The sequence below is a fragment of the Bicyclus anynana genome, chromosome 11 (genome assembly GCF_947172395.1).
Source record: "Bicyclus anynana chromosome 11, ilBicAnyn1.1, whole genome shotgun sequence".
Lineage (NCBI taxonomy): Eukaryota > Metazoa > Arthropoda > Insecta > Lepidoptera > Nymphalidae > Bicyclus > Bicyclus anynana.
The window spans coordinates 1,274,822-1,291,931 of NC_069093.1; the positions used below are offsets into that span (position 1 = coordinate 1,274,822).

Genomic DNA, 17,110 nt, shown 5'->3' on the forward strand with positions numbered 1-17,110 from the left:
CAAATCACGGGCGCACCGTGGTTTGTACGCAATAACGACTTCCATAAAGACTTAGATTTACCTTCTATAGCTAGTTACACGAAACAGCTCTCTCGAAACTATTTCGACAGAGCTGTCATCCACCCCAACCAACTAGTGGTTGAGGCATGCAACTACACTCACAACCTTAACGCTAACTTCAAGCAGAGGCGTCCCAAAAACGTCCTTTACGGTCCAGACGATGACATGACGACCGACAATGCTTCCCGGGCAACACAATCACAAGCTACACTACCCTCTACCGGCTAAGCGGTTATTTATGGATACGTGAACAAAGTCATGAAAGTAGAATATATAATAAAATTACAAGGAAAACTAAAACAACTACTAGTAATTAGCTATTGTTATTTAAAGAGTAATATTCTACTTAAAAAACGTAGTTGGAAATCGATTGTTAATTAAAAAGATAAAGTTGTCAGTACGATAACTCTGTTCAAACTAGAAAGATGAGATTCGGTAAGGGTATGTATAATATTAGTTACGTTTAAAAAGTGGTGGTAAAACGAAAATTTTAAAAATAAATTTGGGTTCCCTTCCCTACATGCAAAGTGAGGATGAATTTTTTATCGTCTATCCTATAGCTTGGCGTAGCGAATCCCTGCGACTCGCTTGATGTCGTCAGTCCACCTGGTGGGGGGTCGACCAACACTGCGCTTTCTAGTGTCATCTCACCATCCCAGCACCTTGAGACCCCAACGTCCATCGGCTCTTCGAACTATGTGCCCATTGCCATTTAGACAGAAACTTGACTTACCTACAAAAATATTATAGCAAATATGTAACAATACGTAAAAGTTATAAAATAATGATCGGAATCGGCCGCTTACCGTGCTCTCCGAGGCACGGAGTGAGTTACATGAAACAGCTCTTTCGAAACTGAGGCCTGCAACTACACTCCCAACCTTAACGCTAACTTCAAGCATAACTTCAAGCAGAGGCGTCCCAAAAACGTCCTTTACGATCCAGACGATGACATGACGACGACAATGCTTCCCGGGCGACACAATCACAAGCAACACAGCGTCTTCGCCGGCGAAGACGAGGTCCCCGATATCTAACGTCACCCGGACGTGGGTTTTGTAACACACGATCTCGGGGACGTCCGGACTGATTCACTCAAGTCACGGTTACCCCCTCAGGAATGGCCCTCTAAGCCGAGGTCCGAGTCTCATATGAGACGTCCTTAGAGAGTGGTTCTGTCCTTTATCTTTATTTCAGCCTTCGGGTCTCATCAGGCGATGCTTTTGCGCTCTCCTAAACCCCCCGGTGACGCCGTAGTGGTCCCACATGGAGCCATCGGCACTTACCTTTTTAATATTTAAGATAATTATTATCGGATTAAAAAGAATCTAAGGTACTTACTCAACACGACAAAAAAATGCACGGGTGTAACACCATCGACTTTACAACCCTGTTTTGCATTGCGTTTAATTGACGTATTTTATTAATTTAAGAAATTAATACTTACAAAAATTTTTTTTATGTTTCTACCTATTTTTTTTAATGTCGACTTTTCTGAGCATTGTACAAGGCATTCCTTTTATGAACTACCCTAAACCTAATGGATTAGGTACAGTAATAATAATTTATTATTAACATAGAAAACAAAAAAATTAACAATCTAAACATGATAACCAACATGCGGGTATAAAATTAAAAAAAATAACACAGACCATAGAGTTTGTTAGTATGACCGCACATATTATTTTATTACATCTGTTTAAAGACTGCTTTAATCTTTTGAAAATAATTAAGGGGTGTCTATTGATGAAGTCTTTTATTTAAAATTTTACGTTTTTAATACTAGTTGTATTTTTTTTATTCTTTAGGTACAAGTTATCCCTTGACTGCAATCTAAGATGGTTTGCAAAGTAAGATGGAAGTGGGCTAACTTTTTTCGTAAGATAAAAATCTACATCCATTTCGTTTGATAATTTGTTAATTAGTCTAAAAAAGAGGTATTGTGCGGTTCTTTTACTATTTAATACAATATTTTGTAATGGAGAAAGTGCAAACACCAATTTAAAGCAAGGTTTCTGTTATCAATAGAACGAGTGGACAAGTTGAACGTTGTATTGATGTTAGGAACACGCTTTTGGGCGCATGCCAGGCATTCTGCTGTACCTTTGTCGAGGACAATTTATCAGAGACTAGCTCTTGCTATCGGCTCCGCACGGAGTTTCGGCTTGTAGAGTTATATCGGTAAAGATAAATTGATTTCGACAGTGTCTATTTACTTCAGATGCAATACGCATCTCTAGAAGGGTTTTTAGAACGACAGTATGCAATGGCCACACTAACCTCATTTTGTGAAGTCTGAAAAACTTTCCGCCCATGCTGTCCGCCCATGCTCGTGCCATAGGTTTTTGTCATTATAAAATGACACCTCATAAAAAGGAGTTATTCGTACAAGTTGATACAACAGTGATGATACAAATAAGAAGTATAATTGATGACTCGAGTTTCTTGTTAAGCAGCGTGAACTCCGTCACGTCATCGCGTTAGTGATTTTGTGCAATAATGTTTTGTGTTTTAATTATTGATCATAAATTGTTTAGTGGAAATTATGTTGTTCTGTGCCTATGCTTACCAATTTACCATGACGTCAATTATTATTCGTTATCAACCCATACTCGGCTCACTGCTGAGCTCGAGTCTCAGAATGAGAGGGGTTAGGCCAATAGTCCACCACGCTGGCCCAATGCGGATTGGCAGACTTGACACACGCAGAGAATTAAAAAAATCTCTGGTATACAGGTTTCCTCACGATGTTTTCCTTCACAGTTTGAGACACGTGATATTTAATTTCTTAAAATGCACACAACTAAACAGTTGAACGTGCATGCCCCGGATCAGATGCGAACCCACACCCTCCGGAATCGCAGGCAGAGGTTATATCCACTGGGCTATCACGGCTAACCAGCTATTATTAACAAAAGAAAACTCGAAAACGGGAAACGTGAATAAGTTGAGACTGTATATGCTTTGAACCAAATAATCCCTTTATTCCGCGAAACAAAAGTTGGGATTTCCCTGGATATCATAAAACCGACTCCGAATAGAAACATTCAGGTAAACTTGCCTCACCTGCCTCGGGTAAACCGACGTCTAGAGCGTGGCTTAAAGGATCCCCGACGTGATATAGTGGCTTTGCGGGCACCTAAAACAGTAATATAACTGTAATAAGAAAGAAATAGGACGGTAGGATAAACTTGTAGATGAAAATGGATATTGACATCTCTGGTATACCAGGTATATATTTACTTTTTTATTAATAACTAACTTCGTCCGCGTGGAAATTAATGTAAACTTTCAAGCCCTATTTCAGCACTTTTTTGAGTTTTGAGAGTTTGAATTTTAAAAATTATATATTTTTTATATATATAATTATTTTTTTTTATTATTTATGAATAAATTTTTAAAACTGTAACTCTAAAAATGAAGAACTTTCCATACAAACTTTCAACCCCTATTTTACCTCCTTTATATTTTATTTTTGCAATAAAAAGTATCCTATAATCTTTTCCGTATAATGGTCTTAAACCGTGCCAAGTTTCATTTGTATTCATTCAGTAGTTTCAGTGTAATGCCTGAATAACAAAAAAACACGGACAGACAGACAGACAAAAAATCGAAAAATAATATTTTTAGGTTCAGTATCGATTATATGATGCCCCCCAACAAAAAATTTCAAAATATCTTGAATGTGCAGAACGTACAAAATGTACAGAATTCGTATTATAAGTATAGATTCTAGATGGCGCTGGCGTACTTTATGCCACGGTAACTTTAGTTGTTACAAATGGTATAAGTAATATCTCAAATTGCGATTAAATGTATAGAATTCGACCAGTTTTATTATAAGTATAGATATAAATAGATAGATAGCCGGCGACCCGCGGTTACACCCGCGCACTCTGCGTTCCCGTGAAAATACGAGTGTAAAATATACATATAACTCGTGCACATTAACTTGACACCTAGCTACCCAAACCAAACAAACACAGTGCAACTCACACACTCACTAATAACGTGGATTATTAGTGGTGAAATAATTTTAAAAATTGGTTCAGTAGATCCAGCGATCGGGGTAATCAACTAAAACGATTTTGAATATTTGCCACTATAAAGTTAAGTTATTTGTGAGTGTTGTAGACTATAGGTGAAACCGCGGGGCGTAGGTTAGTACGAAGAGCCGATGGACGTTGCCAATGTTTGTTTGTTTGATTGCATACGCTAATCTCAGGAACTACTGGTCCGATTTGAAAAATTCTTTCAGTGTTAGATAGCCCATTTATCTAGGAAGGTTATATATTATCCCCGTATTTCTAAGGGAACGAGAACTAGGCAGGTGAAACTGCGCGGCGTCAGCTAGTTCTCTATAAAGTATTCCATGTCTACCTATGCCCTATTTCATATTACACTATATTACTATTTTCTGTGGACCGGTAAAGCCGGTATATCATTTTGGTGGATCCTTTAAGCCGGTATTCCACGCAAGAGCCGGACTGATCCAGTGTTGCCCGCATTTAACCTGTGTTACCGCGTCAGACTTGATTAGGTTTTATGATTATCCTAGGGCTTGCGTTCTGTTTATTTAAAGCTTCGTTCTAGTACATATTAGAAAAAGGGTCTAGGTTTATCGATAGTCCCAGATTTAAGTTTCAGTCAAGAAAATGATCATTTTTAAACTCAATTTAATGAGATTCAGGTCTAATGCGCAACGTATCTCATGAAGAGAAATAGATAAATATTAAACAATAGCAACCGGTAATATATGTTTCGTTGCGTTGGGACAAAATCTCAGACCAATTACAAAAGGACCTGACTCGCTAGTTGTTACCCCTCTGCCAAATATCAACAATAAAGATCTTTAGAACATAAAATACTGTTTCTATTTTATAACTGTAATCGTTTTCGTTTTAAATAGAGCTCCCTTATAATGCTGGTTTGTGTAGTATAAAAACTGAGTGGTATACAAACGGTCAACAACTTGTAGTTCACTAAAAATTAAAATGTACGTTTCATTTGTAATTATTTCTAACCTAATTATATCAAATTTTACTATTTCTGATGGAATAGTAAAACTTCGATCATGTAATCGATTATTCTGTGTAACGAGTGTAAGCGATGTGATTGTTAGTCTGTGTAACAATTATACCTGTGCGAGTATTGCGAATCAAATTTATAGTTGTGTGTAGTGTGAGGTTACAGAATATTAATTTATTGGTGTTAAATATTGTCGATGTGTGAGTTTACCTCGTCCCCATCAAGAAACGACAGACAATTTTGTTGCAGAATTTGGACGCGATGCATTTCGATATCTAATTATTCTAATATAATAATTATTATAATTCTGTCTATGGACAAAATAGATGGGCCTGGGTTCTCTCCGTCGCCATTAGGTGACTTTTTGACTATTTTTGGGCGTATGCTAGGTATATTATTCAAATACTAGTTTTCAACAACATATAATACCGGTTTTTTTTAAGATTTGGCAATACATATTGTAGGTATTGTAGGTTTGCTTCAGCCGAAGCTCTTAACCAATTAAGTCAAGCGTAAGTCAGTTTAATTAGCCTATCTTCTTCTTCTTCTTCCTTCTGCCGTTCCGTTCTTCTTCCGTTTCCAAAGTTGTCCATGTGATAGGCCGTTGTACGTGGGTCCTTCGGTGTAGATTCCCTCTGGATTCATTCCATCCAGCCGAACTCGCTCCAAAAGCTTAGCAGACCGCCCAGGTCGCCGTTAATTAGCTTATATTTATGACCCACTACAGAGCCAAGCCTTATGCGAAAGAGATGGAGCTTAGACTCACCATACATCACAAATGCGGAATAGTGGGCTTAGCGTGATAATGTTGAACTTTTAACGACCTCTAGCGGATGTTACACCGAATCGATATCTGGAAGGTGGCTTGAAAAGAAAACGCTTGAATTTTAATAATGATAAAGATGCTTGGTGTCAATTAAGCTTTCGTTTTAAACCATATAAGCAGCATATTATAGTGCACAAGTTTGTTTGCAAGCACAAGTGCATTCTCTATTTCCTCGCTCTCATAGTTCGATGGGACTGCAGACCAACACGACCGGAGAGATCAGGCGCAGGACCGACGGCTTTACTTGCTTTCCGAGGCATGGGGCGTACTAAACACATCAGTTTTACTTTGTACTATTAGCGAGTTTCGCCCGAAAATTCCCGATTCCCTGAGAATAGGGGCATAAAATAAAGCCTATGACTTTTACAAATAATACGGCTTTTTAGTGGTAAAAGAATTTTCAAAATTGGTTCAGTAGATCCAGAAGGTCGTTGGTTTAAATAGGATGTTGAGCTGTGTGTGTTTTTTGTACAGGAAGTATGTGGCAAAATGAGTTAGAGACTTTTTCTAGGTTATGCCACATTTTGCAGGGCGTTCTTCTTTTATTGATCTAGCTATATGCTATATATTTAGAATTTAATATTGTAATATACCTAAAAAAAAAGATATTTTTTTCTTCTTTGTTTCTTTATCCATAGTTTATCAGGGTGTTGTAGGGATAACATCAATACCTTACCTCTTTATAATATACCTATAGATTACAAAGACAAAACTTGTAAATACTCCATTCGACAACTATCCGAAGGTTGACACAGGGCCTTGGTATGGTATAATAACGATTATATTAAAAGTAATGCTAGGTTTTATGCCGGCTCTTCTGATCAGAATCTGCCTTCTGAAGCGGTTTGTACAGTACAAAATGCATAAGGTAGGCTAATTCCTTTCGTTGTGTAGGAATACATTAGCCTTTTCTTGAAATCATGACACTTGAAATAATGATAAAATAATATCTTCAAAGATTCTTGCGTTGCCTGACGTTCCGAGACTAGCCGGCCGTTCCGGACTAGCCCGCCGTTCCGGACTTGGTCTCTAACTATGGGCCTCATAAGAAGGCTGAGTCACACAGCGGGCGAACCCTAGAAGTGACCGATATAGCTGACACTGAAGTGGCAATTGATGGGGCACATAGTTCGAAGAGCCGTTAGGTTCCAAGGTGCTGGATTGGCATTAGAAAGCGCAGATTTGTCGACCCCTCTCCCAGGTGGACTGATGACATCAAGCGAGTCGCAGGGATTCACTGGATGCAGGCAACTGAGGATCATGATGTTTGGAAGTCCCTACAAAAGGCCTATGTCCTGCAGTGGACGCCCATCGGCTGATATGTTGATGATGATATGATGAAGATCTTCAGATTATTATCAAGTAGCACAAAAAATCTGTCGTATAGGTCTGACTTGTTAAAAAGAAGAATAAATTTTCGTGGAATTAAATAGCAAATGAGTGGATTTATGCCATTTAGAGTGATTTTATTATCATCAGCCTTTTTTTATTAATTCGCTGCAGAACATTGAACTAGAGCAGCGTAGCGTGGTGGGTCTAAGCTCTGATTCCTCGTCTCCATAAGAAAAAAAGAATACGGATTTGTGATCTTTGACTTTGTAGCGATCATTAAGAAATGTTAATGATATTGCTTGGGACTGACAGTTTAACGTATGAGTATCCTCTGAGGCATATAGATGTAGAACACCGCTAGCTTTATAAATTCCAACTTGAGAATACATTATGGAAAGAAAATCCAATATAGCCTGACCCTGGACCATAGCCTCATAGACTTAATCATTGGGCAATGAGACAGTCGATTGGGTTGGGAAATGCAAACACAAAAATTACAGATTTTGATTTATTTCAGTGATTACTGATTACATATTAATAATAATAACATAATACCTTAGCCTATTGATTCTAAAAAAATCATTTCCAATATCACCTTACCTAGTTATTAAATTTTTTTGGATTAATCCGTTAAAAAGTACCGATTAAGTTTATTATTACCTTAATTAGGACACTAATATAAAACAATTCGCCACGCTGTGTCAGCATATATATGATGAAGTGTTTCATATTAATGTTCGTGTTGATTAGAATGAGCTAAACAGCCCGAGAAAGAAGTGAAAAAATCTTTGGTTTTACTTAAGTTCAACGAACAAACTTAGAAATAAAATAAACTATTATATATTAAAAACAAAACACTCAATAAATATTGCATATAAAAGAGAACGACCTTGATAATGTACATACTGTAGTTATTGCACATGATATTGTTGGAGAATGAAACTTTGCCATCGTTTTCATAACTCTCGACTGAGATCCCTTAATTTATTTACTAGAACATTTTTTAAATAAACTCGTTACATTTTTTAATATTTTTTTTATATACCTACGGCTAATTCTCTGAATTGCAACTTTTATCGTGTAAGTTAACAAACAACTTTGATTTTCTTGCTTTTAATTTATCACTAAAACTACGATTTATTCTCTAAGTTCCTAAGTTTAAAACTATTCTTGACTAAGAGAGGACAGATACAATGAAATTATAATGAGAAACTTATTCATGTGAAAGAAGTGGATGTGAAAGATGACAATAGTTTGATATAATAGATGATGTGAATGATGTAGGAACAAATCATTCGTTAAAAATTGACATGAAATTTTAGAGGGAGGACGTAGTTGCAAAGATGAAACCATTCGAGAAGTTAGTCCGCGATAACAATTTATTGTCGGTAGTAGCGAAAGTCGGACGAACGACTATGATAAGCATCTAAACAAATGGGAAATACTCACAGCCAGAATGATTCTCCATAGATCGCGTCTAGATATGGTAAGGAGGAAGGTATTTTTTTTTTATAAATTTAAGTTTATAATTTTAGGTTAGATTTTAATTTAATCTATAAATTACCTACAGTGCGTAAGTTTAAATTTTCTATTTTATTCAAAATTAGGATTAAAGGTAGTTCCATTTTAGTGGAACGTTAGAGCAATAGCACTACGCGCGATAATGAAGCTATTATACCTCCTCATTAATACAACATCCCCTCCGGAGATGCATATTACAATAAGAGGGAAATAGCAATTCAAATCCGTTAATCTTAGATATAATTTAGAAGAAGTTTATTTTGGAAACTACGATAGTTCGCGAATAATTTTCGTGACATAGGTAAAGTTTATTTCAATTTATATTTTGAATTAATACTAAGCTAATCAAGTGCTAGATTTAAAGTTGTAGTCAATAGATTTATTTATCTAATTTTAAATATCGGGGTAGAAGAAGATGAACACATATAAATCATAATGTGGATGTAAGTAGATACAGACAACACGAGTATATAGATAGGGTCACAAATAAGACATACATAACAAAGCTTATGAGGAGCGTAGAAGATAAGACGCTAAGATTTATTCAATAGAAGCATTACAAGTTAATGGCACTGCGGAATGTACCTGTGTTCATAAAAAAGTATCCTAAATCAACTTATCATTACTTTTGTTTCGAACAAGATTATGTCGCATTTTATTCATGAGTTACCTTAAAATTAGTTTTTCACTGCGCTACATTTAACATTTCGTCATTTTAACACTTCGCCTAAGAATTCTTTATTGCCAATACCTAATTTAAATTCATGAATGCTCTTATTTCTGTGATCCAGCAAATAGATGTTAAGTTGTGATGTGCGATTATACCCTATATTTTAACTATCATTATTTAATATTACATCGTTTAAATCTAAAGATTCACGAGCTCAATGAATCTTCACATTCAACAGTATTTTATTACAACTATTCGCGATGGCAAAGTTTACGTTCGCGGTCAAAATATGAGAAAAAAATTCAGTTTATGTAACTGAAATAACAAAGTAGGAGAACAAAGTCCTGCATACTTCGTCTGATTAAATTTAGAATCCAAACCAGATCCACGCGAATTTCTTAGAGGAAGTTGCTTTTCTTCGCGTGCAAGTGCTCGGATTCCTCAATCATATTATCATTCTATTCTAGACATTCTCAAGGCGTTCCCTCATTAAATTAAAATCTCTCAACTTCAAAGTAAAATACGTCGGTATGAACATACATTGTCATGTTTAAGTTTAAATTTACAATTTTTACTCCGCCCACATTAACTTTTTCCATTTTATCCTCTACCGATAGTCCCGACCGAACGTTACTTTACTAGAAATACAAAATTTAACGTATTTACAACCATTTTTAAATCTTTTAACAAAACACTCATAAGTACATACTTGCGACGCGCACAGTCAAAATGTACATTCCTTACATTATTTTTATTATGAGGACTAGATTATCTTGGGGAACGAAAACCGTCTTAATGGAATCTCTGGTAAATCAAACGTATGTTTTGGCAAGGCCGTCCCGACTTGTTTCTATTTTACTATTATCTTTATATTGTCTGGCAGTAGCAAATGTCCAATTGCGTTCGTGAACCTCTCTCCAATCTTTGTTTTGTCAGCAGTAGCGCCCGTGGTGACCAGACCAATAACGATTTCGTCGTGCCAAAACGATATAAATGTCTTTTAGAATTTTTGGTGATATTATTTTTTTATATTTTACTTGTGATTATGATTACATGATGATGCATTTTCCTTTCTCGGCCCAAGGGTTGTTTTTCTTGTCTGGGGCGTGTATAAGAGGATCATTTTTTTCATTTTCCTCTACGTATTCTCTCATTCTGAAACAAATAATACAAAATATTATTTATTGAAGCAATATAGAATTTGTGAATTTGTAATTAATCCATACATCCATACGAATAAATGTGTAAGTAAACTCTGCCTGTCGGTTACCTTTTCGCAATTAAACCGCAGAATTGATTTTAATGAAGTTTGGTTTAAAGATAAACATTGAAAAAGTTACTTCTTTTTATTGCTTTTAAGTAATTAAAAACCCATGGGATATAACGTATGCTAATTAAATTCATGGCAACCCTTCAAAAACAACGTTAATGATTAAACTCCAAAGTTCTTTAACGAAGGGTTCGAACGAGTTCTTTAACGAAGCAATTAAGGGTCTGGACCTATGAAACGTATATTTCCCTAATGCACCACAGTCGAAACTCTATGGTTACCTACCTATACTAGAAGCAGGAACTTATAAAGTATGGGCTTTTATAAAATGATGAACTTAAGGTTACCACAGGTTTTTAAGATAAATAAGATAAATATACTTTATTTGCACACCACAAAGACAAAAACAAGTGAAATAAAAAACAAATTAAGAAGAGATCAGCATACAAAAGGCGGCCTTATCGCTAAGTAGCGATTTCTTCCAGGCAACCTTCGGTTTAGGAAAACTTAAGGACATCAGCAGGTGGCGTAAAACAAAAATAACCATAGTATTAGTAATACACATACATACAAATAATTTACATCCTAATACATAAACAATATTACACAAATACCTACAATAATGAATAAAATACATATCAAAATATACTAATAAATACCTTATATTGAAAAGAAATAATATATACAGATCGTCTTTACTGCACCAGATAATGAGTCTTTACGGCATTTTTAAAAATGACCAGTGTCTTTGATTGCCGTATGTTTAAAGGGAGAGCATTCCATAACTTAACGGCTTGCACAACGAAAGAATGTTTATAAAATTTCGTCTTATGCACGGGTAAACATAGAGTTAGTAATCGACACTGTCTCCGTTCTGACTGCATACCCTGAAACGTAAATTTCTCCTTCAGATACACAGGAGATTTTGGATTAAACAACACACAGTACAAAAGTGAAAGTACATGCAGATCCCGGCGACGACGAATAGGGAGCCACTTGAGCTTCTGACGGAATTCAGAAATATGGTCATATTTGCGTAGGCTAAATATGAACCGAATAGCAAGATTTTGAAGTCGCTCAAGTTTATTGAGTTGGTCCTCAGTTATATTTAGATAGCTCGCGTCCGCATAATCTAAAACCGAAAGAAGAAGAGAATGTGCTAACATAACTTTAGTAGGAATTGGTAAAAATGATCTTAAACGTCTCAGTGAGCCAAAAGTAGCAAACATCTTTTTACTTAACTCTTTGACATGCACGCACCACGACAACTGGTTATCAAGATGAACCCCAAGATCTTTAACTGTGTCACAAAAAGGAATAGTGGTACCATTATACAAAACTGGCCGGAGATCTACCCAATCAACTCTTGAGATGAGGGCAGGACTACCAATAATAATGGCCTTAGATTTTAGGGGATTTACCTTAAGCCCATACTGTCTGCTCCAGATATCAATTGCGCTAAGGTCACAGTTTATAGCAGAGACAGTTGAGTTTAGGTTCTCAAGAGATGAAGAGCGGTATATTTGGATATCATCTGCATACATATGGTAAAGAGAAGTTATATTTTGAGTGATCGAATTAATGAAGATAGAGAAAAGTAATGGAGATAACACGCCACCCTGAGGTACCCCTGCCGTAACATCGCACCAAGATGAAAAGAAGTCATCAACTCGAATGCGCTGCTTACGGCCTTTGAGGTAGCTCTGAAACCAGTCTATAACCGATGGAGATATGTTAATAGAGCGTAATAGACTCAACAAAATGTCGTAGTCTACAGAATTAAAAGCATTACTGAAATCAAGCAGAACTAGTACAGTGAGTTGTCTATTATCCATCGCCCAACGAATATCGTCAGTAACTTTAGTCAAAGCGGTAACCGTACCATGACCAGGACGAAAACCAGATTGTAATGGACTTAAAAGTAAATTTCGGTTTAAGAATACGGATAACTGCTGGAAGACAAGTTTTTCAAGGACTTTAGAAAGGAACGGCAAAATAGAAATTGGACGGAAGTCAGAAAACGTTGTGGAACTAATTTTTTTAGGAAGAGGAATAATTTGTGCATTCTTCCAAGCCTGTGGAAATTCACTGGAATAAATGGAATAGTTGAGGATATGTGTAAGAACTGGGGAAATAATATCAATGATAGGAATAATCATATTACGGCTTACGCTATCAGAACCAACAGCATTCGAAGCGATAGACAAAACACTCTTCTTAACATCACATTCGGTAAAAGATTCGAAAGTAAACGGAAGAAAATCTGGTGTTGGTATAGAAGAAAGAGTGGTAAGAATGGACTCCTTTTCGGTACTGTCAATTGTATCGGAAGTAGAAAAATGTTTATTGAGAAGTTCTAAATCAATATTTATAGGATTGTTCGAAGATGATTTTCCAACTCCAAGTGTATTAAGAAATTTCCAAGTTTTAGCGGTGTCACTATTTTGTACAGATTTATAAATGTGTTTTTAATATATAAGTAAAATTCACAGAACATAACACACTTCCTGACACTGAAAGCAAGAGTGAATAGGCATTTTCTAGGTAAGTGCGTTCCAATTTAGACCGCATTAATGCTTTCCGTCAGGCTTAAATTGTAGTCAATCGCAAACCTACATACAAACTACATACCTAAATACATAAAATACACAACAATTAGTAACATTCAAAGTTAGAAAAGATCTTATTTGATGATCACTAATGATGCTGCGTAAGATGAATAGCACTATAATCCTTACAATAGAGATCCCCTCCTAATCAGGCTCGATTGGCGTCGTAACAGTAAATCGTTCACGTCTGACAGTATGCTTTTGGATGTAACATCCCCTACACCCTACACCCTTATACAGCGTGTTATTTATTTGTCTGTATAAATTTTCTGTGCAACAATGGAGAATTCAATACATACATATATACATACATCACGCCTCATTCTAAATACCCTCTCTTTCCTTAAACATAGGTTATTTGCATCCTTTCATTTATTGTCTCTACGTTATTAATTGTAAAATAAAAAAAAATACATATTTAAACATAGAATAATTACAACAATTAATGTAAGTAAAAACAATAACAACACTTAAATATAAACTGCGTGTGTATGTATGTGTGTTTGTAGAAAAAAACGCACTAGAAAACGAACCCTAGGTCCAATAACAGATCGAGATCGAAGTCAAGGGCTAATTTGTCATAAATTAAAAAATATGCAAAATGCAACTCCTATGAAGTTACACCCTTTGTCGATTAACCTAGGCGTAATTTTAGGCCTCATTCACACGAGAGTTTAAAAAGCGATGCGTTAAATCTCATTATTGGTGTGTAAATATGTATGTTTGTAGAAAAAAACGCACTAGAAAATGAACAATAGTTCCAATAACAGTTTCTAATCAACAAGTACTCAAAAAAGATTACAGTAATAACAAAAGTAACTGTCAAATAAAATGTCAATATTCACAATATAATAAGCCATAGACAGTTTTTACGGTACTTTCTTATTGCCGCATAAAAAGTTATGTCTCTTAACTGAATCAAGGGAGGCATAATCTTTCCAAATAAGTGGGTTATTGAGATTCTGGACCACTTAACTTACATTATTATAAAGTTCATTAGGTATAGTTTTTAATAATAACCGAAATGAGTTTTTGTATTCGATCCGTAAGTATAACTCGTGTGCATTAATTTGGCACCTGGCTACCAAACATAAACACAGTACAATCATTTTTATTCTAATTCTTTACAAGTTAGCCGTTAACTACAATCTCACCTGATGGTAAGTGATAATGCAATCCTAAGATGAAAACGGGTTAACCCTTTCGGTTTCTACACGACATCATACCGTTCGTTGCCCGTAGGGTGGTAACTAGCCACGTTAAATTCATCATTCGAGTCAGGTGTCCAGTTTTTTTTTATTTTTTATTCTATACAAGTTAGCCCTTAACTACAATCTGACCTGATGGTAAGTGACGATGCGATCTAAGATGTAAGAGGGCTAACTTGTTAGGAGTAGGATGAAATCCACACCCATTTCGGTTTCTACACGACATCATACCGGAACGCTAAATTGCATGGCGGTATGTCTTTGTCGGTAGGGTGGTAACTAGCCACGGCCTACAACCAACCAACTACAATCTCACCTGATGGTAAGTGATGATGCAATCCTAAGATGAAAGCGGGCTAACCCTTTCGGTTTCTACACGACATCATACCGTTCGTTGCCGGTAGCCACGTTAAATTCATCATTCGAGTCAGGTGTCAAGTAAATCTGCAAGAGCTGTATCTACTTTACGACCTCTCTGGCGCAGTTGGTATTGTTGAAGTCCAAGATTCAGAAGTCAGAACCCGACAGTTTGAAATTTTATTTTTTCTAAACTGACTCAGAAGCCGAGATAGCCCAATGTATATGACCTCTGCCTTCAATTCAAAGGGCGTAGGTTCGAATCCGGTCCGGGGCATATATCTCTTAACTTTTCAGTTATGAGCATTTTAAGAAATCAAATATCACGTGTCTCAATCTCAAACCGCGTGTATTGTGAGGAGGTTCCTCACTCTGGAGCTCTGATCACCAGTTGCTTGGGCACTCAAATTAAAATACAAGAGAATTTATTATTATTTTTTTTTAATTTTTAACAGTGTTTTGTATTTTATTAACACAGATAACGACATATAAATAAATGAGAGAAAAATAATTCAGCAGAATATCTAGACCAACAACGAAAAATTATCTCATGTGTATTGCGGACTTTTTGCCCTTTTTTGCGCATTTTTGCTCACCCACCCCTAAGTAAATATTTATTTTGATTCCCTACCTTACAGGGGTTTCGGGGTTTGGGTATTTTATTGAGGCTGAGGTCCGATGTCATGTAAAACAATATCATCACATATGGGCAATGGACATAGATTTATTATGTAAAGAATAAAGGTTGCATGTGATTTGATTTGCCATATTATGTCAAAATCACGCTTCACTCTAATATCACTCTTCAAAAGCGAAAAATTGTGTAAAAGTGTGTATGTTTGTTTATCCATTACGTCGCAACTACTGAACCGATTTAGCTGTAATTTGGAATTGAAATAAAATTTTTCCTGGATTAACATGAAGGTATTATAAATCCCAAAAAAATCCACGGTTCCCGATCTAAGAAAAACTAAATTTCACGCGGTCGAAATCGCTCTTTTAAAAGTTTATTCGCTTATTACCCGAAAATGGCTTTTTCGACTGAGATTTTTTTTTTGGAAGGGAGTACATCAACAGTGGTCTAAGCATACAGACGACATACTTACTTTAGTCGTATACGTAGTTACTTTGTGTTTTTGTGGAAATTGTACATTTCATATATTAAGTATCTTGAAATACTAATAAAACTAATATTATTATTTTACTAGCGGATGCCCGCAACTTCATTCGCGTAAAATCAGTTTTTTTAATCCGTGGAAAAAAGCCTATGTTCTGCTTAAAGGTTCACTTATCTCAATACTAAATTTCATTAAAATCAGTTCAGTGGTTTAGCCGTGAAAAGGTAACAGACAGACCTGTGCCTGTAGACACATAGGCTACTTTTCACTTCACAAGATTCGTGAAAAACTGAATTTCACGCGAACGAAGTTGCGGCAGTCCGCTAGTTTATAATATTAGTATAGTTAGCTGACACTTATTTGGACATTGTAATTAACAGATCATTCATTAAACCTGAGTCCAGCAATATATGAAAAATTGTCAGTTTCCTTTTTTGAAGTCACATGTAGTTTTAAAAAAAGTCTGTTATTATTGCTGGTTAAAATCGTAGGCAGCGTGGCGCATAGACAAAATCAATACTGGTCATCGCCAAAGTTGCAATCTGTTTGTTGTTGTTTGTCTGTGTGAGATTTATTCTGAATTTTCAAACGTTGGAGCGTCCAAATGGAGCGTGTTTTCATAAAAGTTTATTTATACAAATGGTTCGATCTATTTCTCGACTTTATTATTTTTGTAATATAAAGTGGTACATCCAGACTTACGATGGAGTAAAATGAGTTTTATTTATATAGACGCCCGCCCGCGACTTCGTCCGCGCGGTATTTAGTTTTTCACAAATCCCTCGGGAACGGATTTTTTTGGATGCATAGTAGCCTATGTGTTAATCTAGAGTAAAATCTATTTCCATTGAAAATTTAATATGGAATGATGATGATGATGATGATGATGATGATGATGATGATGATGATGATGATGATGATAATGATGATGATACTTATTATTGTCTTTGGAAAAAAGGATTTAGTTAGTTTAACTAGTCTACTTCATCTTTAGTTTACGAAGTCTAGAAATTATTCATGATTAGAAACTTCGTGAGTACTAAATTTTTTTTATAAGTTATAGATGAAATAACATAAAATATTCCTTGTGTATTAAGTTCTTTCAAAGCTT

General features: G+C 35.8%; 1 protein-coding gene across 2 annotated transcripts in view; it reads right to left on the bottom strand.

Annotated features, from left to right (window-relative positions):
- Positions 1-7,740: 7,740 nt before the first annotated feature.
- LOC112054188 (guanine nucleotide-binding protein subunit gamma-e) overlaps positions 7,741-17,110 on the bottom strand; it is a 28,618-nt gene continuing 19,248 nt past the window's right edge. For both annotated transcript variants that reach the window (XM_024093879.2, XM_052884198.1), the window contains one exon: positions 7,741-10,592. In XM_024093879.2, coding sequence (XP_023949647.1) covers positions 10,487-10,592 — 106 coding nt within the window. In that variant the 3' untranslated portion in view covers positions 7,741-10,486. The remainder of the gene's footprint in view (positions 10,593-17,110) is intronic.